The sequence below is a fragment of the Lynx canadensis genome, chromosome A2, assembly GCF_007474595.2.
Source record: "Lynx canadensis isolate LIC74 chromosome A2, mLynCan4.pri.v2, whole genome shotgun sequence".
Classification (NCBI taxonomy): domain Eukaryota; kingdom Metazoa; phylum Chordata; class Mammalia; order Carnivora; family Felidae; genus Lynx; species Lynx canadensis.
Window position 1 is genome coordinate 90,900,899 of NC_044304.2, and position 27,683 is coordinate 90,928,581.

Below are 27,683 nucleotides of genomic sequence, written 5' to 3' on the forward strand. Positions count from 1 at the left end.
TCTAGTGTTCATCTGTCTTACACCAATTTAATTATTGGACCAGCCAGAGAACCTCAAAGGGAAGAAGGGAAAACTCTTCTGCCCCTCCCGTCCTTCCTAGGGTTTCTCCGCCACACTTGCCAAAATCATTCATAGTCTGTGTCTGAGTTAGTGTGGTCATTGCCATCCCTGAACAAACAGCTCTGCATAACGTAAGAGGCATAGGCAATACGCTTCAGCTATTTTTCTCTGTTGCCCTTGAAACCTCATCCCACAGTGATCACGAGGCAGCCAAATACAGAAAGATTAGCAGAAATATTTTTGAATTTGGAGTTTCAAAATATGTTATTTTAATTCACTGTTGATATATCAAGTACCATATCAATTACTTCAATAAACCTGGATCTTTTTCTCTTCTAAGACCTTCCACAAATATATATATGCTTAGGCAAGATTATGGTAGAATCTTAAGTGTTTGTTAGTTTCTCTTTGTTTTGAAGAGATCATGTCTTTTCAAAGAAAAAAAAATCTCCAAACTATTCTCAGGAATATGAAAAATGAACTTTTACTATCCCTCTAATATAAAATTATGGAATGGTGATATTTCCATTACAAATAACCACATATAAAGTATCACTTACTCATCCTTTCTTCCACAGATGGCCAATTTCTTTATTTTTTTTTAAATTTTTTTTTCAACGTTTATTTATTTTTGGGACAGACAGAGACAGAGCATGAACAGGGGAGGGGCAGAGAGAGAGGGAGACACAGAATCGGAAACAGGCTCCAGGCTCTGAGCCATCAGCCCAGAGCCTGACGCGGGGCTCGAACTCCCGGACCGCGAGATCGTGACCTGGCTGAAGTCGGACGCTTAACCGACTGCACCACCCAGGCGCCCAGATGGCCAATTTCTTAACAAAACTTAATTTTTTTAGTTTGAGACATGAAATTGCCATTTTAGTAAGTTAAGATGTGTAATATAGGCAATTTTGTATTATTCAAACTAATACATTCAGAAGCAATATTTCTGACCAGATATTTTGATCTTTATCTTTCTCCCATTTTTCCATTTCTCAGTTTAGGTTTTTGTTTTGTATTGATATAATTTATATATGCTTTATGTTCTTTTTAACTTTTTTATTTCAAGATAACTGTAGACTCACGTACAGTTGTAAGAAACAACAGAGACAAAAGATCTAAAATGGAGTCACCTGTGCTAAGCCTCAAGCCAGCAAACCAAGACTTAGTATCTAACCTAATTGCAGTTTCAGCCTTTCCCAGGAATGTGACATTTAACCAGTCATTCTGAAATGACTTGATCAGTACTAATGAAGTCATCTGCATGCCCTTCCCCCAAAGGAAGGTGATCTTGACTGACACAATCTTTTGTTAGAAAACTTTCTCTTTCTGTCCTCTTCTGCGGATAAAAACCTTTCATTTATACAGCTCTTTGGAGATCCTTTCTATTTGTAGATGAGACGCTGCCTGATTCATGCTTCAATGAATAAACCCCATCAGATCTTCAAATTCACTCAGTTAAATTTTATTTTTCAACATACTCTTCATCTAGTGTTCCCCAAGAGAAACATCTTGAAAACTACAGTACCATATCCCAATCAGGAATTTAACATTTAACATTTATCTGTCAATGTTATTTTACATGCACTCACGTGCATGTGATTAGTTCTAAGCAACATTATCATCTCTGTACCTTCATGTGACCAATCATGATACATAACAATTCCGCCACAGGGATCCTTTGGTGCTACTCTTCATAGCCACAGCCACCTCTTTCCTTGCCCCTTGCTTTTCCTCTCCTCTCCTCCCTATCCCTTAACCCTGAAAACCATAATCTGTTTTATGTCATGAATTTTATCATTTCAAGAATACTTATATAAGCTAATTCATAATGTGATGTGACCTTTTTGGATTGGCTTTTTTCACACAGCATAATTTATCTGGAAATTCATCTGGGTTGTTGTGTATATTACTAGTTCTTTCCTAGGTAGTATTCCATGGTATAAATATTCCACAGTTTAGTCATTCACACGTTGAAGGATATCTGGGGTTGTTTCAGTTTTGAACCATTACAAATAAAGCTGCTAAGGGGCGCCTGGGTGGCTTGGTCGGTTATGTGTCCGACTTCAGCCCAGGTCATGATCTCACGGTCCGTGAGTTCAAGCCCCGCGTCGGGCTCTGTGCTGACAGCTCAGAGCCTGGAGCCTGTTTCAGATTCTGTGTCTCCCTCTCTCTCTGCCCCTCCCCTGTTCATGCTCTGTCTCTCTCTGTCTCAAAAAATAAATAAACGTTAAAAAAAAAATTAAAAAAAAAAAAAAGAAAAACAAATAAAGCTGCTAAAACATTTGAATACAGGTTCTGAGTGAACAAAATTTTCTTTATTCTCAGATAAATGCCCAAGAGTACAACTGCTGAATTATATGGGTAACTGCATGTTTAGTTTTCCAGAAACTGCAAAACTGTTTTCCAGAGTGCCCTACCATTTTACATTCCCACCAACAATCTACGAGTTATTCAGTTTCTCTGCATCTCACCAGCATTTGGTTTCATTATTTTTTAATTTTATTTTAGCAATTCTGATAGATGTGTAGTGATATCTCATTGTAGTTTAATTTAGTTCTTTCCTGATGGCTAATAATACTGAACAACTTTTCATGTGCTTACTTGCTATCTGTATATCCTTTCTGACAAACTGTTTGTTCATGTCTTTTGTCCATTCTAATTGTTTTGCTTTTTACGGAGTTTTTAGTTTTAGGACACTAAGTCCTTTGTCTGGATAAGTTTGCATATAATTATTCCCCAGTTTGTAGCCCATCTTTTCATCCTCTTCACATGGCTTTCAGAGAGCAAAAGTTTTTAGTTTCGATGAAGCCTAATTTATAATTTTTTCTTTCCAAGGATTGAGCTTTTAGTGTCAAATGTAAGAACTCCTTGCCTAGGCACAGATCCTAAAGATTTTCTCCTGTGTTTTCTTCTCAAAGTTTTATAGCTTTACATCTTACATATAAGTCTATGATCCATTTTTGTTAATTTTTACATGGTGTGAGGTTTAAGTCAAGGGTCCCCCCCTCACCCCTGCACCTGTGGATATCCAATTGCTCCAGCACTATTTGTTGAAAAGTTCATTCTTCCTTCACTGAATTGCTTTGTATCTTCATCAAAAAATAAGCTGGGCATATTTGCGTAAGTCTATTTCTGGGTTCTCTATTGTTTTCATTGATTTATGAGTCTAACCTTCAGCCAGTATACCACAGCAGTAGAGTAAACTTTGATGCAGACGGACCTGTTCTTCTCACTTTATTCTTTATCAAAATTGTTTTAGCTCTTCTAGGGCCTGTGTCTTTCCATATAAATTTTACAATAGCTGTCTCATCTATGTCCGCAAGAAAGCCCTACTGTAATATTTATATATTTATAGGAAGTGCCTTATATCTACATACACATCAGTTTGGAAAGAAATGACATCTTTACTATGTTGGGTCTTCTAATCCATGAACATACCATGTCTCTTCAATTACTCAGCCTTGATTTCTTTCATGACCATTTAATAATTGTCACCATACAGATCCTATGTATGTTTTATGAAGTGTATACCTAAGTATTACCTTATTTGTAGTGATCACAAATGGTATTAATTTTAACTTACTATTTACATTTTGGGTTGTGCATGTTTATTGTTACTGTGTAGAAATGTAATTGATCTGGTAACTTGTGACCTTTATAAATTCAATTATTATTTCTAGAAGACTGTAGATTCCTTAAGATTTTCACTTGATCCTAGCCAAAAGGCTGAGAAGTGATCCTTAAGATTTTCTACATAAAAAAGTATGCTACTTATAAATAGATATAATTTTATTTGTTCTTTTCTGATCTATATGCCTTTCTTTTTCTTGCCTTCTTATAATGACTAGAAGCTCTATACTTTGTTGAAAAGAGTAGGGAGAGCAGACCTCCTTACCTTCCTTATTCCCAGTCTTAGGGAGAAAGCATTCAGACTTTCACTATTAAACATGACATTAGCTGTAGGGTTTCTGCAGATGATTTTTATCAAGTTGAGGTAATATCCCACCATTCTTGACTTGCTGAGAGGTTTTTTTAGTTTTGGGGTTTTGGGTTTTTTTAATCACCAATGGGTGTTGGATATTGTCAAATGTTTATTCTCTGTCAGTTGATATTATCACACAGTTTTTCTTCTTTACCTTGTCGATACAGTGAATTATACTGATTGATTTTCAAATGTTGAGCTAGTCTTACCTAGCTGAAACAAATCCCACTTGGTCATGGTATAGTATTCTTTTTTTTTTTTTTAACATTTATTTATTTTTGAGACAGAGAGAGAGCATGAACAGGGGAGGGTCAGAGAAAGAGGGAGACACAGAATCTGAAACAGGCTCCAGGCTCTGAGCTGTCAGCACAGAGCCCGACACGGGGCTCGAACCCACGGACCACGAGATCATGACCTGAGCCGAAGTTGGATGCTTAACTGACTGAGCCACCCAGGCGCCCCGGTATAGTATTCTTTTTATACATTGCTGGATTTGGTTTGCTAATACAGTTGACCCTTCAACAATATGAAAGGGATGCCAACACCTTACACAGGCAAAAGTCTACATATGACTTTTTTTTTTTAAGACTTTACTTTTAAGTAATCTCTATACCCAACATGGAGCTCAAATTCACAACCCCGAGATCAAAAGCTGTATGCTCTACTGACTAAGCCAGCCAGGCACCCCCTTTGTATAACTTTTGACTCTCCAAAAACTTAACTACTAATAGCCTACTGTTAACTAGAGGCTTTACAGGTAACATAGTCAATTAACACATATGGATTATACACCGTATTCTTACAATACAGTAAGCTGGAGAAAAGAAAACGTTAAGAAAATTGTGGGTGCCTGCTTGGGACTCAGCCTCTGTCTTTCCACTGATCATGCTTTCTCACTCACTCTCTCAAAATAAATAAATAAACTTAAAAAAGAAATGCTTCCAAGTTTTTCACTGGTTTACTTCAATCCAGGGAACAGGGCTCAATCAATAATATGGAAATAGTACATAATCTATATAAAATTGGGATGCCTGGGTGGCTCAGTCAGTTGAGTGTCCTACTCTTGATTTCAGCTCATATCTCGACCTCATGGTTCTTGAGATTGAGCCCCACACTGGGCTCTGCACTGATTGTGCAGGCCTACTTGGGGTTCTCCCTCTCTCCCTCTCTCTCTGCCCCTCCCTCACTCACACGCCCATGCTTGCTCTCTCTCTCTCTCAAAATAAATAAGTGAACTTTAAAAGAAAGTCTGAGAAGTGAACATACACAGTTCAAAGCCAGTGTTGTTCAAGGGTCACCTGTATGCTACTGAGGAATTTTTACTCTCAGTCTGTGAAAGATATTGGTGTACATTTTTTTTATATGGTCTTTGCTGTCTAGTTTGGGTATTAAAAAATACTAGCCTCATAAAATGAGTTGGAAAATGGTCCTTAATCTGTGGTAAAGAAGAGAAAGTATTCTTTTTCCTGGAAGAGATTATATAAATCCGTGTTAATTCTTCTTTAAATGTTTGGTAAAACTTTTCATTAAAATCATTTGGGCCTGGGGATTTCTTTCTAAGAGCTGTGAAGTCACAAAATATTAGTGATTATAGGGCCATTCAAATTGTCTATCTCACCTTAGTTGCGTTTGGCAGTTTGCTGTTATTAAGCAGTTTATCTCAAACTTTTTAAATTTAGGAGTGTAAAATTTTTTGCAGTATTCCCTTATTATCTTTTTAAGGCCTGCAGGATTTATAGTGATATCCTTTAATTCATTCTTGCTATTTTGATTTGGTGTGTATTTTTGCTAGTCTTGCTAATTTTATTGACTTTTTTGAAAAACCAGCTGTTTCACTGATTTTCTCTATTATTTTCCTATTTTCAATTTCACTAATTTCTGCTCTTATCTTTTTATTTACTTCTGTTTGCTTTGATTTTATTTTGCTCTTCTTTTTCTAGTTTCTTGAGGTAGAAACTTATATTATTGGTTTGAGACCTTTCCTCATTTTTTTAATTTATAATTATTTTTCATGTTTATTTTTGAGACAGAGAGAGAGAGACATAGGTGAGTGGGAGAGGGGCAGAGAGAGAGGGAGACACAGAATCCGAAGGAGGCTCCAGGCTCTGAGCTGTTAGCAGAAAGCACGACATGGGGCTTGAACTCACAAACCGTGAGATCATGACATGAGCCAAATCATCACCTGAGTCAAAGTCAGGATGCTTAATTGACTGAGCCACCTAGGTGCCTCGGACCATTCCTCATTTCTAATGTAGATATTTAATGCTATAAATTTCCCTCAGCACATCTTTAGCTGTATCCCAAAATGTTGACAGTGTTTTTGTTTTCCTTTAGTTATATATGCTTTTCATTTGAAACTTCATGATCCAAGGATTATTTAAAAGTCTATTGACTCCCACATGCTTAGAGATTTTCTCATTGTCATTCTTTTATTTGTTTCTAGTATGACACTGCTGTAGTCAGGAAAAACACACTTTATGGCTTCAATTCTTTTAAATTTGTTGAGGTTTGTTTTATGGCCCAGGATATGATCTATATTGGTGAATGTTTAAAGTGGATTATGCTGTTGTTGCATAGAGTGTTTGATAAATCTCAATTAGATTCTATTGGTTGACTGTATTGATTAGATCTTCTATATTCTAGCTTATTTTTTGTCTAGTAGTTTTATCAGTACTAAGAAGGGGGTGTTGAAGTCTTCAACTGTAACTGTTGAATTAATTTTTCTATTTTTCCCTTCAATTCTCTGACCTTTCACTTCATATATTTGAAGGCTGTTATTGGGTGCACACACATTTAGGATCAAGATGTCTTCCTGGTGGATTGAAACTTTTATCATTATGTATTATTCTTTTTATAATAACTTTCTTTGTTCTGAAGTCTAAATTTCCAGATATTAATATAGCCATTTTTAAGTTAATGTTTGCATGGTGTATCTTTTCTCATCCTGTTACTCTACCTATGTTGTTGAATTTGGATTAAGTTTCTTTGAAACAGCATATAGTTGGTTCATGTGTTTTTTTAATCCACTGTTAATTCCTCTTATGATGGGTATATTTAAACTATTTATCTTTAAGATAATTAATGATAGCAGTTAAGTCCACCATTTTACCTGTTTACTATTTGTTGCCTCTAGTTCTCATTCTCCTACTTTTTAAAAAAAATTTTTTTTTTTTACATTTATTCATTTTTGAGTAAGAGAAAGAGCACAAGCCGGGGAGGGGCAGAGACAGAGAGAGAGGGAGACACAGAATCTTAAGCAGGCTCCAGGCTCCGAGCTCTCAGCACAGAACCTGATGCAGGGCTTGAGCTCACAAATTGCTAGATCATGACCTGAGCCAAAGTCAGTCACTTAACCGACTGAGCCACCCAGGTACCCGGTAAACTCTATTGTTCTATCTCCAGATACACTGATTCTATTCAGTCATCTCCACTTAATGAGACCGAGCGCATCCGCTGTGACTTCTATTTCTGCTGTTGTATCTTTCAGTTCTCTCATTTCATTTGTTTTTGTAACTTCTACTTCATTGCTGGTATTAGCTATTTTTTTCTTTTGTTTCAAGAGAATTTGAAATTTTTAGGGCAGCTGTTTCAAAATCCATGTCAAATAATTCTAACATCTGATTTATCTCAGTGTTGGTATCAGCTAATGATTTTTTATTCATTCAAGTGATTTTCTTGATTACTGGTATGACAAGTGACCTTTTACTGTATCCTGGACATTTTGTCTAGTATGCTAGGAGAATGGGTCCTATTTAAATCTTTTTAGCAAGCAGTTACCCACCCTGTCTGGCCTACTTTGTGAGCTGTGGTTCCAGGGGCAGTTTCATATTCAGAGACTTTGTGTATTAGTTCGGTCAGCATGGTTTATCTGGAGCTGCCAGTACTTCTGTTGGCCTCTGTGTCTGCTACCTGAGGAAGTGGAAGTGGTTTCTAAAAGGTCAGACCACCAGGTATCTCTTGCTAGAGGCAGCGTGTGGTGGTTTCCCCTACCTGCGCCCTCTAGCTGTGCTAGTGTCTCTGGTCGGAAGATGTCAGTTGCCAGAGTACCGGTCTAAAGAGGCTTCCTAGACCAAGAAGCTTGTTGTGACTGGGTCTCATCCTGTTCCTCCTTCTTGACCCAATTGGAGAGAAGAGCCTCAGGCTCACAGGGACAAAGAAACTTCCCAGATGGGTCCACATTACTTCTTTAACATGGCTGATAATCAAAGAATTTAAAAAATTCATTTCAAATCTTACCAAAACTTTATGACAGAGTGAGGATTAAAACTTAGGTCTCCGGCAATAAGCCGATGGCTCCATTTATTAAATAAATAGTATCAGAAGCAAAGCATAATTATTAAAATATTAACTTGCTGTCTGTTTTCCTTAACATAACTAGAACAGACACCAATACATTTTAGACAGTTTTTCAACAAATACTGATATGAACAGTTTGCCACCTGACTAATATTCTAGGTAAACAGAAAAATCAATTACCACACAGGCCAAGTATTTCAGCAGACTAACAGAGAAATGCAGTTTAAATACCAACAACACCGTTAGTCTCAGCAACATATTAACAGACTCCTCAGAAACTCAATTTTTTCCTGTGCTAAGATAAGACCTAAACGTCAGAAGGATAATATGTATTTTCCTGATATAGCTGAGTAAATGGTAGTTATTGTTTGCAATATCAAAACAATATCCATCCTACGGGGTAAAATTTCTAAAATTTCTTAATACTTACCATCTGGTTTCTTTTGTGTTAGGCTTGACTGTGGCTGGTCCCCAATACTTTATATCCTTTTGCCAAATGAATTTGTAATGCTTTTGCGAAGTTGTGTTGAATCCGACACAAATTAGAAATTGGACCAGTATCTACCACTACCCACTCTTATATCAAATCAGTTTAAAGTGAACACTACACCCAGCCTTGCAAGGGAAAATACGTTTCACAAGATCATCTGTGTGCAGAGGTGGGCAGGGCAACTGGCACTACTTTGCTTTGTGATTGGAAGAGAGAACTTCAGGCTTAGGATTTATATGCATAGGGGACCCAAAAGTAGTTTTGAAAAATAATTTTCATACCAATGGATTTAAATATGTTAAACACTAGAGAATCATGTATAACACTGACACAACTATTAAATCAATTTACAAATTAAATAAGATCTAAAAGACTTTAAAATCAATAATGTTAGCTGAATGGGACATATGTTGTCACTGAACTTGAATCTCCAGTTGAATTTCTGTTTGTGAATATAGAACACAGCTATTTGAGAGTTGAGTATGCCTTTTATATGAAATCAGGGGATGAGATGTGAGACCTACTTCCTTCTAGTTCATACCTTGCCCAAATAATCACATGGCCCAGGACAGCATGCAGTCCTAGCAAGGGTAGGACTTACTGAGGTTACACCCACTTATTCCCACTGATTTTGAATAGATGATCTAAAACCAAGTAAGTACAGGGGCAGGGTCATCATGTGACAAAAACAGCCTTCCACCATGGAGGGAGGGAAGTGGGGACAATTTAAAATCTGGATTTACATGCTTTACCCACCTTTGCCCAGATAGCAGCTGACAGTCCAAGAACAGGGCTGATGGCCAAAATCACAAGGGTTAGCTTCCAACCACGTGTAAATCCCACTATAAAACCGATGAAAAATGTTGCCATTGACTGAAAGAACATTCCAATTTTGTCACCAATTCCTTCATTAATTTTGGAGACATCACTAAAAGAACAGACAGTGTTAGAAATAAATGTTAGAATTGTGAGCAAAGAACTTTTCTCCTGAATCCAGTTAGTTGTGTTGTTTTAAGTGCAGGGTAATTAGTTTACATCTACAATTTTGCTTGGAAACATCCTCAGAAAGTTCCATGTTGTTGCTCTACTGAACCACTCTCAGAGGACTTTGTGAGTCTGGCAGGTCGCCCTCATTGCTAGTCATGCAAATCCCCTCATGCCCTGCCTGGGTCGTGAGAACAAAAGAATACATAAGACATGGTTGCTGCTCAGAAGGAATTTAGTCTTCTAATTACTCCTGAGTTATGCACTAATATCTCTGAGCAGATCTGATGGCATCCCTTTTCATGTAAGTAAGAATAAGAACCGTGTCTGCGTTAGACACAAAACCTGGTACTTACTCTGTGAGCCGGGTGTTAAGCTCTCCAACATCATGCACATCAAACCAGCCTACCTCCTGTCGCATTATAGCATGAAAAAATTGTTTTCTGATTTTGAGTATTTGCCTTCCAGCTGCCAGGCACCAGAATGAAACTTGGATGTAAGCAGCAACCAGCACACCAGCACCGATCCCACTGTAATAATAGGCATACCTGCAAAGCAACAAGAACACTACACGTACAGTTTTCTGGTCACCACAGCTTTCCCAAACAGACTAATAATACTTACGTTTTCAGTCATCTGGCTATCTTTCCATCCTTAATAAGTAAGGAGGGGCTGTAACAAACAGATTTGATGGTCGGCATCCAACTATGTCTATGCCAACCAACATGGTGGGTTGGTTAGGAGTGTGGTTTCTGCTTTGGCTCAAATCCCAGCTTTTCACTTATCTGCTGTGTAATCCTGGGCAAGGTGCCTAACCTTTCTAAACCTTTTCTAATTGGTGAAGTGCAGGTAAGAATAATAATGCCACAGTGCATGATATGCACTTGGGTCGGTGCCTGGAACACAATAAGCTTCAGAGTATATGCCAGTTACTGTGAAAGACTTGCGTGGTGCCTTGAGGCATCCCAGCATCAAGTAAGACCCACCACTGTACTCCTGTCTACTTCTATTGCCTCAGGATCCTCGATGAGCACTTTGAGGTGGTTTCTGCACCTTGGAGAATAGAAAGAAGTGACAGAACCTGCCAGAAAGTGGAACCAAGACATGGAAATTATCTCCTGACCTTGGGCCAACTAATCTGGCAGAACGTAAATGCCAAATAAAAAGTATTTTTATACTGTCTGCCCAACTAGGCTTTGTGAGTTATCCTAAAATGCTTAATGAATCAAATATCACTTCTTCCCGTTCAAACTCTAACAATAAAAAAAAATGACCATCTTCTAAAATCAGACACTTGATTATCTAGAAATAGTGAGTTTATGTCTTTTTGCTCTGAGACTTTATATTTTAAAAAGGCAAACAACTCTCACACTTTACTACGCAAATTCTTTTTAGGTTAAAGACAGACATTCTACATGAAATAGGAGTTCCAATATTCCCATTTTTTAAAGTACACTACTTGCTGTCTTCAAATAAAAAGGCTGGTATGAACCTTGAAGAAGTTACAAAAATAGCCATGAAATAACCAGGCAGTCATGGATGTTACTGTTTACAACTCTGTGTGTTCAGCCCAGCAGGAATCATGGTAAAAACATCTTCCCCAACCTATACCTTGGGATGACAACGTACTTATCTGGGAAGATATAATTACAATACTAAATTTTAGTTAATAAATAATTTAGCAATTATTATCCAAGTGTTAATGATATAGCAAGAAACAGCCAAAAAGAAACCACATTTTGGGGCGCCTGGGTTGCTCAGTCGGTAAAGCGTCCGACTTCGGCTCAGGTCATGATCTCACAATTTGTGGGTTTGAGCCCCGCTTCAGGCTCTGTGCTGACAGGCTGGAGCCTGCTTCTGATTCTGTGTTTCCCTCTCTCTCTAAGCCCCTCCCCTGCTCGTGCTCTGTCTCTCTCTCTCTCAAAAATAAATAAACATTAAAAAAATTTAAAAAAAAATTCCATTTAACAAGTACAATGCTTGAAAAGGACTTAACGTATTCTAAACAATCAGTCCATGTTAATTCAAACAAAATATACTCATATTTAAACATTTGTAAGATGATTATAAGACACTGTTTCATTTTCCTCAGTATAAAAAAAATGCTTTTCCCTAGGAATATTTGAAGGGCTTGCTTCTTATCTTTCAACATATGATCAAGATTCTCTATTTTCTTCAAATCTAACAGATGATTTACAGGATGATAGTAAAACAATAAAACAATATGTTCATTATCTTCTGATTAACAAACTCATACCTTTGGACATCTTTCATAAGCTGTTCTGAGGACCAAACTTCAAGATATATAAATCATTAACAAAAGCACCCTGAGATGAATAAAGGTCAGAGGGACTGTGTCTACACTGGGATGTTTTATTTCATTATTTAGAATTTGGTGCTGTGTTAAAGAAAAAAAATTGTGTTGACTGGTCTCATCATCATATCATGACTAGAAAAGTACAGGAAGCAGGGGCGCCTGGGTGGCGCAGTCGGTTGGGCGTCCGACTTCAGCCAGGTCACGATCTCGCGGTCCGTGAGTTCGAGCCCCGCGTCGGGCTCTGGGCTGATGGCTCAGAGCCTGGAGCCTGTTTCCGATTCTGTGTCTCCCTCTCTCTCTGCCCCTCCCCCGTTCATGCTCTGTCTCTCTCTGTCCCAAAAATAAATAAACGTTGAAAAAAAAAATTAAAAAAAAAAAAAAAAAAAAAGAAAAGTACAGGAAGCAAACTATTACAAAGCCATTGAAATTTGTGATTCTTAATTTAAGCACATTAAAAAAAACACTTTGAAATCCTCTAATCTCATTGTGTATGATATTCTATATTTACAAGGCATACATAAATCTAATCTAGGCCTAACCTTAATTTTAGTTCATCTCATGCAGAAAATTCTTTTCTTAAAAAATAAAAAATTTTATGGGGCGCCTGGGTGGCTCAGTTGGTTAAGCGTCTGACTTCGGCTGAGGTCATGATCTCATGGTCTGTGAGTTCGAGCCCCGCGTCGGGCTCTGTGCTGACAGCTCAGAGCCTGGAGCCTGCTTCAGATTCTGTGTCTCCCTCTCTCTCTGACCCTCCCCCGTTCATGCTCTGTCTCTCTCTGTCTCAAAAATAAATAAAACATTAAAAATTTTTTTTAATAAAATAAAATAAAAAATTTTACACTATATCCTCCTAGAAAACTAACAGTGGTATTGTTCTCCAGTTTGACTCTTTATTCTAATAATTCAAAATTTTAAACACTGCTATAATTGGTTACAGAAAAGCTTAGGAAAACACTGCTATAATTGGATACAGAAAAGCATAGTAAGGAAAATGTCTAATTACGTGGTCATTTCCTCCTCCAGACGGTTGATGAAATATGAATCGTTGACAATACCTAGATCGCCACAAAACAAACATATACCATTATGTCTCTTTGTTCTCCATTAAAAATAAGCATATAAAAATGAATCAAACTTGTGCTACTTAACAGTTTACACAAAAATTGATCAAACTGATGTTTGAATTGTGTGTAAGTATCATGGCATCCATTCAAATCCTTCACTGTTGGCCGTTGCAACCACACACACACTTAATTCAGTGAAGCTGACTTGCAAGAAGAAACTCATATTTATTAAGAAGTAATCTGTCAGCTGGATTATTGGCGTCCATGAATTAAAGTATTTTATGAAATATCACTCTAAGGTGACAGAGAGAAAACTCTTTTCTAAGGCCTCTGTCCTGATAAATAAGTATCAGCACATACACACTTGATACTAAAGCACTTAGTGCTTACAATCTAATGCTACATTTCTCCAGCTTCTATTTTTATTTAAAAAACATAAAATATAAAAAAATAATGTAATAAGCATGACTTTTTTAAAAAAACAAACAACTCTCACATTTTACTAAGCAAATTCATTTTAACACTACTGAGCAGTATTAGCAAATGTTGACATTTTTAGATAAGGTACATTAAAATTTTACCACCACACACACACACACACACACACACACACACACACACACACACCCCTACTGTTCAAAATTTCAGTATGTACTTTTTCAGAGTTGTTTTTTTTTTTTTCTGTATGCATGTCTACTCACACATAAGTACACAAATCACAGCCCACATTCAGTGGCCAATCTTCTATGTCAGTTTGTGTGTATTTATGTCTCCATTTTTTCCAAGCTGCATCTATTTCAGTTGTTTCCAATATTTTACTATTACAAGCAATGTTGCACTAAACATATCTGTACACATATATTATACATGAACGTATGATATATATTTTTATAGGATAAATGATCATAATCAGGACTGCTGGATCAATGGGGAAGCACACTTCAAATCTTACAGTCTTTTCAAAAGCTATGTTATGTGAGGGGCTAGTTGAGAAGAGTTTGATTTTGACAGGCATGGGAAAGGGGAGGAAAGTTTTTGCAACAGGAGCAATGTGGACAAATGACGATGGAATGTTTGAGGAAGGAGTCAACCAGTTTGGCTGGGGTGTAGGTGTGCTGTGTGGATGGGAGACGGTGGATATGTGGCTGGAACGATCATCTGGACCCTGCAGGCAGAGCGTATAAAACTAGTAGTCACTCAGTGGCTTGAGCAGCAGAGGACATGATTAGAAGTATGGTCTAGGATGACTTAGCTGCTAGCAATGTAGAAGATTAACTGAACTAGAGAGAGACCGAGCAACACGAGCTACTGCAATTACGTAAGCATAGAGGGTCTAAATGAGAACAGTAAAGAAGGAAGATGAACAAGATTCAGAGAACAAGAAGTTACAGGTTCTAGCAACTGCTTGAACAACCAAGGCCTCAAGTCCAAGCATCTGGAGAGTGGTAGTATCATGGTGAGAAATAAGTTAGCCAAAAGAGCAGATCTGGTCAGATGTGAGAAGACTACTGGTTCGGTTTCGAAAATGTTTATTCTGTGGTACCTGCAACATTCAACTGAAGATGTCTAATAGGTATTTAGACTATAGCACTCCAGTTCTGGAAAGAGTTCAGGTCTGAAGATGTAGGAGTCATGGCTACAGGCCACAGCTGAATTTGGAAGGAAAAAAGCCAACTCCTTAACTGTGACAACAGTGTGGCAGGTAAGCAAAAAGGAGTGAGAAAGCACAGAAACCCAGGGAAAACTATATTTAGGGGTAATACAGAAAGTAAGGAAGTAATAAAAAGATGCAGAGATGTAGCAGAGAACCTTGATTGCTTCCTACTGATTATGGCAATGCAATAATGTGTCCACATTGATCTTTTAAGTCAGCTATGAGATTGCTTCTGCTCTATATTTTCAAGGATAAAATATTAAATAGCTGCGTGAAGATTTTTCTCCACATGTGTCTTAGAAGATCTCTCATTAGGGATTTTCAATCTTATTTATCTAGCCAGGAAATGCTTCTAAACGATATTTATTGTCGCCAGTGTGTATTACTACCATATCAAGATAAAATTTCAAATCTAACTAAAGGTCTGTTTTCTACTGTTTTCATTGCTACTACCAGTTTTCTCAATTCTAAAGGTAAGGAATCAAAAGAATTTCAAAAAATGTTCTTTGGCAATGGTGGCTTCTAGGGCCACAATCATTTTATACAGTCCATAAAGTAAAAAATTATGTTCAAGGTCAAAATTGACCCCTTTATGTTTGTGCACAACACTACACATGTGATATATACGTATCTATATATATGGATATATATATAGATACATACAGATACATATAGATATATATAGATTCAGTCATCAGAAGTCAACCTTAGCAACAACAAGTGTCTTTTACTTGTGCTTCACTAGTGTCAAAGTGTACCCACCAGCATAATGGAGCATTCAACTCATCTGAAAGAGACAATCTCTACTGACCAATGAGATAAAAATGCTATATTCTTTAGACTCCCTCCAACTAACTTTTATTTTCCTCCAATCAATTCTTATCATTTGAAAGTTCTCTGGCTCGGAGATTTTTCCTGCCTCTATGAGCTTCTCACAAAATTCTCATCCTTAGGCATGCCTTCACAAAATCAAAACTTTCAAGCTGAAATGATCTTAGAGGTCATATGGTCTAGTAATTTTCACTTGTATGGGTCTCAGGGGTTACTGCCCAAACCAATAGTTATAAAGAAGAATATTTAAATAGTATCTAAACATTTATATTTTTTCCAGAGGGGAAAAGCCAGAAACTCTCTATATAACATATACATAGATATATGTGTGGATGTATAGATACATATAATATACAAATACACACACACAGACACACACATGCATTAACAGTATCAGCCAAATAATGAATACAGGAAAGCCAAACATTTAAGTACAGCTTCTGTTTTAATAAAAAAACTTTGCTTAGACTCTTGACCACTTTTTTCTCTTCCTCTGGCTTCCAGAACCTCATTCTCCTGGTTCCTCCACCACTGTGATCCTTCTCCTTGGTCTCATTCACTCCTCATGTTCTCCCTCCCACTACACGCTGTTGTTTCCCAGAACTTCATGGTCTCTCCTAGGTGACCTTAGCCACTTCCACAACTTTAGAGACTTCCATATCTGGGCTGGAGTTATTCAAATTCTCTCCATCCTCAGAGTCAATGCTCTGGTTGAGGGTCCCATCAACCCTTACTTCTACACTATTAAGAACTCCTAACTGGTTTACCTACTCAATCAGGTCTTTGCATTGTCATAAGATTTTATTTTTGCAAACAAAAATATAACCATACTGCTTCCATCAATAGCCTTCAATGACATTCGCTACATCAAGGATAAAGTCCAAGATCCCTAACATGTCATATTAGTGTCTTTGCAATCTTGTTACCATATCTACCTGACAAGATAACATTTTTGAAATGACAACCAATGAAATTCCAAACATTTTCTTTACCACCACACCTTTCCCATTTCAGTACTAGGACACTGTGCAGTCACTGTCTGAAGGGATGTCTGCTGCAGCATAAAAGAAAATAGTACCTAGGTTTCTTCTTGGCTTTTGTGCTCCGGAAGCCTTTGCCCTTGGGGATTAGAGAGGCTACAGAGCATGACGAAGTATTCTGCTTAAATGTCATGAGACTGAGCCCCACCCTTTTAGACTAAAGAATATTTTCTACATACTGAGAAGATAGTAGAGAAGTGACGACAGCTTTCTTCCTCCAAGATTTTATTCTTTCTCCTCCCTTTACCTGGCACACCTTTTACCACATTTTTTTCTTCTAGAAAAGATTCCTCCTCCATGAATGAGCCCAAATATGATCTCCTCTCAAATGGCTTACCCCTAGTAGAGTGATTCATCTTGTCAAGAACACATGACACATCACAAAATACATGACACATGTCACAGAGCACATAACACCAGAGTAAATTTATTAAGTCAATGCTAGAGGTATGATAATCTGTATCTCCTCTTTCCACTCGCATTCGTGTGAGTCCCTGCAGAACTGGACTGACTTAGCAATCTTTGTATCTTCAGTGCACAGCCTGCTCCATCTGCTATAACCCAGCCGAAAGGTTTACAAGTAGTTTCAGAGTCGCCACACACGCGGACCACTGCTCAAAATATTCCATCCAATCGTTCTACTTAGTATATGAGTGTCTCATATATTGTAAGATCAAAAAGAGATACAGTAAACCAGTACCTTACCACCCAAGCAAGACTTCAGAGAAACCTCAACTCAACCGTGCCTACCACCATGACTAAGGACTCCACACCACTTAGGGATCATATTACATTGCGTTTTTATCTGACCCAAATATGCAAGTACATTTAATAATTTTACCTACCGCACACTTAAAAACAGTATGAATAAAAAGAATGAGACATAAGTACATCTGTGGCTTCCTAACTGGTGAAATGAGATTGTATCATAAGGGTGATTTTCTGACCATCTTCCACAGAGTCTTTGTGCTAGGCACTATTCCAGATACCCGGGACACAACCTAAAATGAGGGAGTGACTTTTTTCTAATCTTGTTGGATTTCTGTGCAAGCAGGAAATGCTTTTACTTTCAGGTCCTGAACTTCAAGTGATAGGGCACTCACTGTTGAAATACCTGTGATAGCTTTTCCCAGGAACTTCCTCTTTTTCCCCTTATTCCTCTATTCCCCTTTGAGAAGCTGTAATAAACAAGTAAACTAATAAATTAACAAGATCATTTTTGAGTAATAAATCTTATTGCATCAAGCAGCAATATACCATAGTGACTTTCAGGTGGGATGGGGACAAAAGTTCTTTCTTAGGGAGAACTGAATGATACAAAGCCGTTAGAGAGAGATGGGCAGGTTTGCAATGCCCCAAGCCAGGAAAGAGATGGGAGTGCTCACAGAACAGAGAAGGTTGCTGCAGGCGGGATGTGCTGAGTAGGCAATAAGCAATGAGAATGATGGGCAGGAGGGGCCCGGTCATATGGGCCATATTGGCCAATGTAAGGAATCTGCATTTATTCCATGCAATGGAAAATCACTGGGAGAGATGTGACCTGACTTGTGTTTGTAAAAGCTCACTGTGACAGTGTGTGGAGAACTGGATGCAGGTGGGCAAGAGTGGGGTTAGGATGTTAGAGTAGTGTAGGCAAGCGATGAGGCTATCTCCAGGATAGGCTGTGGCCAGGGTTATACGTGGTAGGCTATATGTGGAGTGACCTCGGCATTGCTGCCAGGTGGTAGCAGACCGAGACAATCAGGAGATCCTGGCTCTGGACTCCCCTCTGACACTGTCAACCAAGGAAGCCTCTCTGTGAGCTGTTTTACTTGGTGAAGTTCCATGAGAGACATTATTCATGTGGTGGGTTGGGGGTTGGTGTCTGATTAAAGAGCTAGTAAACTGCATAGTTAAATGATACATAAGGTGCATCCTAGCTCAAGAACACTATGAGAACAATTTTTATACTCTTCTGGCACCGGAAGTCCCATCAACCACATGCCAGAGAATGTGGACCTTTGGCCTTGGTGATTAATCCCTCAGGCATTTGCCCAGGGTAGGGCCTGACATTCAGAGAGGTTGGGCTTACTTCGGGTGACGGATGACTCCAGGAGCCACATTATCCTCCCATGTGCTGTCTTCACACCCCTGACCTGCAGAGCTGTACCTCATGGCTGACCTGCCTGACATACCTGTAAGCAAATCTACAGGGTGGCATCTTAGGGAGAGAAAAGACCAAGGGAAAAATTGTTTGCCACAATTTTAGACGAGTTTGAAAGCTGCTAGTACAGTGGACAAAACACCAGACTAAAAGGCTCTGCCAAAGAGCAAGCAACTCCATTGTGACCACATCACTTCAGCTTCCCTGGCCTTCCTTTCCACAGCTATCAAATTATGGGTCTGGGCCAATTTCTAGGCTCTTTTTGCCTACAAAATTCTATGATTCAGTCTTTCATTAGGTTTATCCCATTTCTTAAGTATCTAAAATAGGTCACATAGTATCTGTGTGTCTTTTTTTAGGCTGTCTTTATAATATATTGCGGAGACAACATTGTAGCTAATTTAACTTTTTGACTAGAAAAAGCATTCTCTGATACTAACCGCCCCCCCCAAAAAAAAATCTGGCTGTTACACTATTACTCTAGCAAAACTACCCATATTTTAGTTTTAACTCAAACTTTAAAAACTGCCACACTAAACAGCACACTTCGAATATATTGTCAAAATTTCATACTCAATTTTCCAGACATTTATCTCTAAAAACTGTTCCAATGAAATGGTTAGGGGCAGAGGAAAGCCTTGAGCAAATGAAAGAAAACGAATCCTTTATGAGAAATTGTATGAAATACTTAAAATTTAAATATTATCTAACATTCTAGTTTGGAACATACACATAATGCTGGCCTTGGGGGGACACATGGCAATATTTTCTTTGTGTACATCAAAGTCTTAAAACACACATTCAAAACCTGTACATGATTTATACAATCATAGTTTAAGCAGCAAAATAGAGATATTATTTTGAAGACAATTTTACAAATAGCTTTCCTGATCCTCATGAGTTTCAGAGCAGGGGAACAGAAATGTTAAGTATAATGAAAAATATGAAAATAAGCTCTTTCCACTTTGCCCCCTTTGTCTCTGAATGATGAACTTATACTAGAATTTGAGTGGCTCACGTTTTCTCCATTCCTCAGTCCACAATCTGGTAGGAGACTAAACAGAACCGACCATAATACAGTTATGGAAAAAGGAAAAAGCCAGCAATGTGGATATACCATAAATGGAAACATTAGAGACAATAAATAGTCAAGAGTTTATTTAAAGAGTATCTCTGGGTGGTAACCACCATAGGACATGACAAATACCCTCCATGTCCCTTAATTTCTGGATCAGAATGTTATCTTCAGTGTCTTCCTTTCTGGGTGTCCCTCTGTTTCCTTCAGTGCATGGGCTCGGGACCAGTCTGCATAGGTTCAAATCCTCATTACCATCTGAATGAACAGAGGCAATTTAAATGTACGTAACCCTCTGGAAACTTGACAGTTTCCTAATATGTCAAGTGTAGATAATAACCATATCAATCTTATGTGCATGAAAGGAATAAAGGAGTCAATGCATGTAATGTACTAAGCACAGTGCCAAGCACATCTCAAATGCTTAATAAACGTTAGCTTTAGTTATTGTAAATAATTCAGTCTTTTCTCAAGGCTTAAGGTTCCCACTCCTTCTACTCTTCCCTGTGTCCTATTCCAGAAGATTTAACATTCCTTCCACTCAAATACTGCCAACTCTCTGTCCTTTTCTGTATGCCAAATTTACTCTTATTTCTTCAAATGCCTGGATGTCATTTACACTTGTACCCAACCAGTTACCTTAGACACAGCATGTCTAAAATCGTAATTGTCTTTATCTGGTCTCACTTCCAGAGAATCATCAAACTCATGAGGAAAATGAGAACTCATAGAATACTACAGAAATTCAGCAGTGCTTAAGCTTTGTTCACCACAGTAGTATGGCAGGACCAGAGAGTTCCCTAGGCCCAAATCATCAGAGATTTTCAGACAAAGGAAAATTCTAACTATAAGATTAAGATGGATGGGAGTAGGGTGTCAAGAAATCAGGTACACAACAAAAAGAACAGGACAAAGGCCAGTGTCTGATAATCAGGACAAGGCATCAGGAGAAGACCCCTACAATGAGTCTATTGTAGCAGCAGAGAAGGATCTGCTCACTCAAAGTTTTTAGAGCTATCTAGTTAAATCCAATGTTTAGTGTAAAACAGCAAATCTAAGTCTCCTCTAGGCAAGAAATACTTCTTATCCAACAAGCAGGCTCTGTTACTTACGTCTACCCCCATGGAGAGGTAGTGAGGTTCTACAGGGGGAAAGGCAAAAAGAAGAAAGGTCAGAGAGAGTCAGGGGTCCTAGGAGTTCCATAGATTGACTCTCCCTCCAGAAACATCAGAGAGCTCATTTGCCCACATCTCTAGGACCAGCATCAAAACCTTAAATCTGTCTCCCCTAGATGATCTGATATCTGGAAATCTGAATCTACAGACGAGCAGGTTAGTGACAGGGAACGGAGGGTCCCAGACTAAAAATTAAAGTAGAGATTGCATGCTGCCTTTGAGATGACATGGAAGGATATATAACAGGGAGTGGCAGTAATGGGTACTGATGAGAGAAGGTTATTAACTTATTTTTTACCTAATATTTATTTTAAAATAATTTTACTTGTTATACAGGACATGTTTATTTTGTGCATGAGAGAGGTACTATGCCAAACCTCGTTATCACCTCCTCTTGGAAGCCTCCCATGATTCCTATATGTGGAGTCGAGTGTCCTTCCTGTCTTTTCCCAAGCATTTTGTACATCTCTGTATCACAGCACTAATCATATCCAACTACATTTGTTGGTTTGCTTGTCCATTCTTATCACTACACTAAGTCTCTTGGGGGTTGGGAATGAATACTTAGGATGTGTACTATGACTGGCACAAGCAACACTTTAATGCAAATTTACTGACTGACTGAAGATGATAACCCCCTACTTAATTCCCCACCTCAGAGACTGGCAACCTCTTACTGGAATGAGAAAGTAAATGTTTTAGGCTTTGGGTATGATACAGTCTCTGCCATACCTATTCTACTGTACCAGTGTGGTGTGAAAGCAGCCACAGAAGAATGCAAATGAATGGGCATGGCTGTATTCTACTCAAACTTTACTTACAGATACTGCAATTTCAATATCATATAACTATCATGTGCCAAAAAACATTATTCTTTTGATTTTTTTTTCCAACGATTTAGTTCATAAGCAATACAAAGAGGCAACAATCCAGATTTGTCCAACAGGCCATACTTTGAGGACCCTTGCTTTTCTGGAAAGGCATGGCTAGTGGTCCACAGTTACCAAAGAAATGCTGCTGATAGGGACAATTGTCCACATCTGTAACAGGTGCTGAGTAACTCTGGGTATGTCCCAAGCTTTAAACAATGATAAAAAATAAGCAAGTATCACAGAGTTCCATAAAGATGAAATGACATAGGGGCACCTGGGTGGCTCAGTCAGTTGAGCGTCTGACTTCAGCTCAGGTCATGATCTCATAGTTCACGAGTCCGAGCCCCACGTCAGGCTCTGTGCTGACAGCTCAGAGCCTGGAGCCTGCTTCGGATTCTGTATCTCCCTCTCTCTCTGCCCGTCCCCTGCTAGAACTCTGTCTCTCTCTCAAATAAATAAATAAATAAATCTTTAAAAATTAAAAAAAAAAAAGATGGAATAACATAAAGAACCACATCATCATGCAAATTATGTGGGTCCATTTGTGAGCAACATGGATTACTAGTTTACTGATGATGTTATAACAGTAATTAATATTTGTTGAGAACTTTTTTATTACTAGGCCCTATTCTTTGAGACTTCAGTGATGAATCCATTAAATTCTCACAACCACTCCATGAAGTAGGTTCTACTATTAGTAAACTTTTTTATAGATGAGGAAATTAAAGTATGAAGAAATCTCCCAAAGTTCAAAACTAAAAAAGGTTATAGGTGCGGAGTTTTACAGCCAGGCAGTCCAACTCCAGAAAGCCTGCTCTCTAACCAATGAATATTGTACCTCTTAAAAGCCTGACAGAAGCATACTTCAAAGTTTTCCCAAGACTAGAAGAGTGAGCTAAATGGGAAGGATGAGCAAGGAATGCAATGTGAACTACAACCCCAACTGGAAACCATGTGATGCAGGCATCTATGAAGATGAAGTCCCAGTTACCAGCCCATGAGGTGTGGTAATGCAGGCATTCTCCAGCCTGGGAGACTCTGATCAGCATGCAGACACATGGGCCTATGAGGGAGCTAGGCTCCACAGCTGGACCACCACTGGGGAACTCATGCACGTGATGCAGTAACTTAAGTCACATTACTGTCCCTCTTAACCAGTCTACAGGAGGTCCAGGTAAAGCCAAGACATAGTAAGGATTAAGTACTTGCACTTAAAGAAATCAATTTTTTTTTCATAAAGAGGTAATTAATATCTGGGTAATGGAGATACAGTGTATCAAAACATTAATGCAGTTTTTTAAAAAAGACCACTGGACATTACAGTAGTTGAGTTTGTTGTGACCTGTCAGAATTCAGCTCTGTTAGCTCAGGCAGCCATTTAAGGATCTGCTCTTCCCAGACTGGGCCAAGCTTCAACAGTTATTTTAATAGCTCAATATTTCATTATTAATATACATGATATCAGCAGCTGTCCCTTTATGTAGTGCATGCAGGTGCACAGCATGATTGGTATGATACCTCCCACTCACATCGTTAGATCAATGTGTATGTCTGGACTTCATAAAAAAGTGAGTAGGATCAGAATGGGTACAGATGTACACATAAGGTCTGCTGGGCTACAAGAGTACTATAAGAATTGATTCTCCCACTGTATGGTGGTAAGAGAACGAACTCCAAAGACTACTGCCTAATACAGCATGCACAGGAATCAATAAATTTAGAGAGCACTGAGAACTTCCGTTGGGTAAATGGTAAAATAGAAAGGCGTCAATTCAAAGGTGGTATATCTTCTGGCAGGTCCTTCTGAATGCCGTTTACATAATAATACATAATACATAAGAATTTTACATAGCTCAAACATACTATAAAATTTTCTGGCCCAACTCATTACCTGCATTCACAGAATTGAAGTAAGCCTGCCTCAGGGTAAACAGTGTGTTCTTCAGAATTACCAAGAAGGGGCTCCCAGGACTCCTGGACAGGTTCAAAAAATCCATAAATACCCCAAATTTGTATGAATATTTACATGCATATTTCTGGGGAAAGGATTTATAACATTCGTCAGAGACTTAAAGTTGAAAAAGCGGTACCACTATAGTCTCAAGCGTATTCTCAAACAGGTATTTTCAATATTTCTACCATTTGAGCACCCACGAGGTTGTAAGTCTTTGGGAAGTTTAGTTTAAATCAATCAAGGCTTAACTAAAGGTGGCTTGGAATCTCAGAGCTGTCAACCAGTCCCTCCTCAATCAAGTATGAGTGCAAGAATGTGTGTGATTCCCAAATAATTTCAATAGTCCCTTCACTTTCCCACTCTCCTGGAGGTCTGTTTTAGACCTCTTTTCTTTATCAGCCAAATGTCTTGCTTCCTATTTCACTGAGAAAAGTGAAATAATCACAAGAAACCTTCCACAAATTCTCACCTCCTCATCAACTCAGCTTTGGGTACTGTCATTCAAATGTTCTCTATTCCCACCTGTTACTGTGGATAAATTCATCTGTGCTCCTACCTAAGCAAGCATTTCCTTTTGGGCATTAGATTCCCTCCTTTTTCAAGGATTATCACTCAAATAAATCTCTTCCCTCTCTCTCAAGCATCACTTTCTCCTCTCTTTCGGATCATTTCCATACAAACAAGCATACAACAAATAGCATACAAACAAGCTATTATTTCTTCCATCTTAAAACAGACAGACACACACACACACACACAGACACACACACACACACACACACACACACACACACAACTTATCTTGGCCACATTTCTCCATTTTAGCATGTTTCCAAAGAGTCCAACCTGTGACAATACCCAAAATTAAGTTTCTGGTATTTACTGCTCAAAACACTACTCTCTCTCTCCACCCTCTGTATCTTAATGATAACTGCATCCAGTTCATCATGTTTCTCAAGCTAAAAATTTTAGAATCATCCTGGACTCCTGTTTCTTATACCCATATCCAGTATGTCAGAGAATCTTATAACTGATTTCTACTTATCATTCAAGGTCCAGATTAAGTAGTTCCTATACCTCTTCCAGAAACTTCCTGGCATCTTTCTGACTTTACAGAGCTCGGCCTTTTTTTTTAATGTATCTCTGTCAGCTCTTCCCAAGTGGATTCTAATGCTTGTGAATATTATCTTCTCAAACTCATTACTAATATGTACTATAGCTCAGGCCCTTCAATCTTCCACAGAACTAAACACATTAGTGCGTTTAGTAAGGGCTCCACAAACATCATTTTTAAGTGACTGATTTTCCTTCAAGCTTCCAATAAAATCAGTACCACAAACAATACTCACTTTCACCAGTTATGTTTAGATTAGTTAGGTTTCGTGAAATTCCTGCGTTCGCAAAGCTATCCGTCATGTCTCCAAAAACCAGCATCATGAGAGGGAGTGCAGCTCCATGGATGATGGCGGCCATTGTCCCCACCAACATATATAACCTATCAAGCCAATTTGAATAGCGAAACTAAAAAAGAAAGAAAGAAAGAAAGAAAATGTAAAGAATAGGAACAATTAGCACAGCTTCATGAATGGTTTGCTCTACTTTCCAAATATATCCAAAATCCAGACATTTTTCAGACTAGTACTACTATCAACCTGGTCCAACATAAACTATTACAATAGACTAATTAGAAATGGGCATTTGAGGGCTGCCTCGGTGGCTGAGTCAGTTAAGCCTCAGATTCTTGATTTCAGTTTAGGTCATGATCTCCAAGTTCGTGGGATTGAGCCTCACAATGGGTCCTGCACTGACAGCATGGAGCCTGCTTAGGATTCTCTCTCTCTCTCTCTCCCTTTCTCTGCCCCTCCCCCCTTAAACTAAATAAATAAACTAAAAAAAAAGAAATGAGCATTTGGCTCTTCTATTGAATCCTGACCTACTTCTTCATATTGGACTCATTCTGTCTTCTTTTCTCACATGAGGATTGATGAGAGGGATGGGACATTTTGGGAAACTGTAAAAGTCTTTAACGGTACAATAACAGAAATATGTATTGGGGCGCCTGGGTGGCTCAGTCAGTTAAGCATCCGACTTTGGCTCAGGTCATGATCTCACAGTTCGTGAGTTCAAGCCCCGACCTGGGCTCTGTGCTGACAGCTCAGAGCCTGGAGCCTATTTCAGATTCTGTGATTCCCTCTCGCTCTCTGCCCCTCGCCCACTCACACTCTCTCTCTCTCTCTCTCTCTCTCAAAAAATAAACATAAAAAAAAAGAAATATGTATTTGTTGCTCTGCTTTCCAAGAATAGAAAACACTTCATCTCAAGATTTTTTTAACCAAGACAAATCTTGATTGCCAAAAGTTCCTGTGAGGACACCACTGAGGAAACATTTTGTTGCTTTATGAAAGTGGCTTGGGTTTAATATCTGCTGCATAATGAAAGTAGCACAAATGTAAAATAATTTTAATACAATTAGGACTCGATAGTGAGAAGGAAGAGGAAAGGAAGAATCAGTTAAATGCATGCTTCCCCAAAAGAGATTCTGGCCATCAAAGATAGAATAAGGCCATAATGACTGACTAGTGCAGGTCTAGAAAGATAGAATATGGCCATAATGACTGACTAGTGCAGGTCTGCATAGTCTCTTTAATTATAGGCAAGTGAAAAATAAAGAAAAACTTCTCAGGGCGCCTGGGTGGGTCAGTCAGTTGAACAGCCAACTTAGGCTCAGGTCATGATGTCGTGGTTTGTGGGTTCAAGCCCAACAGGCTCTGGGCTGACAGCTCAGAGCCTGGAGCCTGCTTCGATTCTGTGTCTCCCTCTCTCTCTCTGCCCCTCCCCTGCTTGTGCTCTGTCTCCCTCTAAAATAAATAAACATTAGAAAAAAAAAAAGACAGACTTCTCTGTATCCAAAAAAGTGATGACAAGAAGAAATAGTAACGGGACCTGGCTTGGGGCTCTAGGACAGTCCATTTGAAAAGCAATCAATACTTCTATACATTTAAGGAACTAGGTTAGGACTGAAAGAAAACCAAATGAAAGAAAACAGAAACAAAAACACAGACAGGATGAAGCCATCTGTGGGGGTTTTGAATAAACAGGCTGTTGTCCTGTGGATTCATGACAGTCAGCAGGTTTGTAACCTAGAGAGGAAACTGGGTAAAAAGTCAGAGGTCTAGGAAGGGAACATAAACCAAAACAAAGATCAATATCAGGCAACATAAAAGACACAGCAGCAGAAGTGAGGTTTTAGAATTCACATATACTTTACAAAGAGACAGAAGCCAATCCTAAAGTTAGCTAAAAAGGAACTTCGAGTGGTAACAAATACAAATAAGAACTAAATTGACAAGTGGAGAAATAAAGAGCAAAACAGTTCTTGGGAGTAGTGACTGGCAGTCCATAAAGCAGGGAAGAATTAGTGAAGCTGAGTTATAAAATCAGCAAAAATTCAAATTTGGTGTAAGAAGAATGTCTAATATATACTTAGGTATTTGCATTTAATATTTTTCTAGCTGTTAAAAGTGTAATCAAGTAAGCTTAAGTTTGAAGTAATGACATATCCATAATCTATAACATTCTATAATCTAAAAACATTATCCTCTTTACAAATTTAAACAGCAAGAATATGTTTTTTTTGGCATTTTTTTTCCCATTTCATTGAAACACAGGCTAAATTTTCTCATTACTTATTTTGTCTTAACTAAGCATTTATCCATCTCCTTAAAAAAAACACCTGGGGTTCCTAG

General features: G+C 38.4%; 1 protein-coding gene across 1 annotated transcript in view; it reads right to left on the minus strand.

Moving 5' to 3' along the window:
- ABCB1 (ATP binding cassette subfamily B member 1) overlaps window positions 1–27,683 on the minus strand; it is a 114,299-nt gene that overhangs the window by 69,540 nt on the left and 17,076 nt on the right. The window contains exons 4-7 of the mRNA XM_030307890.1: window positions 25,287–25,458; window positions 13,133–13,184; window positions 10,169–10,360; window positions 9,585–9,756 (exon numbers count right to left, since the gene is read on the minus strand). Of these exons, the coding sequence (XP_030163750.1) occupies window positions 9,585–9,756; window positions 10,169–10,360; window positions 13,133–13,184; window positions 25,287–25,458 (588 nt within the window). The remainder of the gene's footprint in view (window positions 1–9,584; window positions 9,757–10,168; window positions 10,361–13,132; window positions 13,185–25,286; window positions 25,459–27,683) is intronic.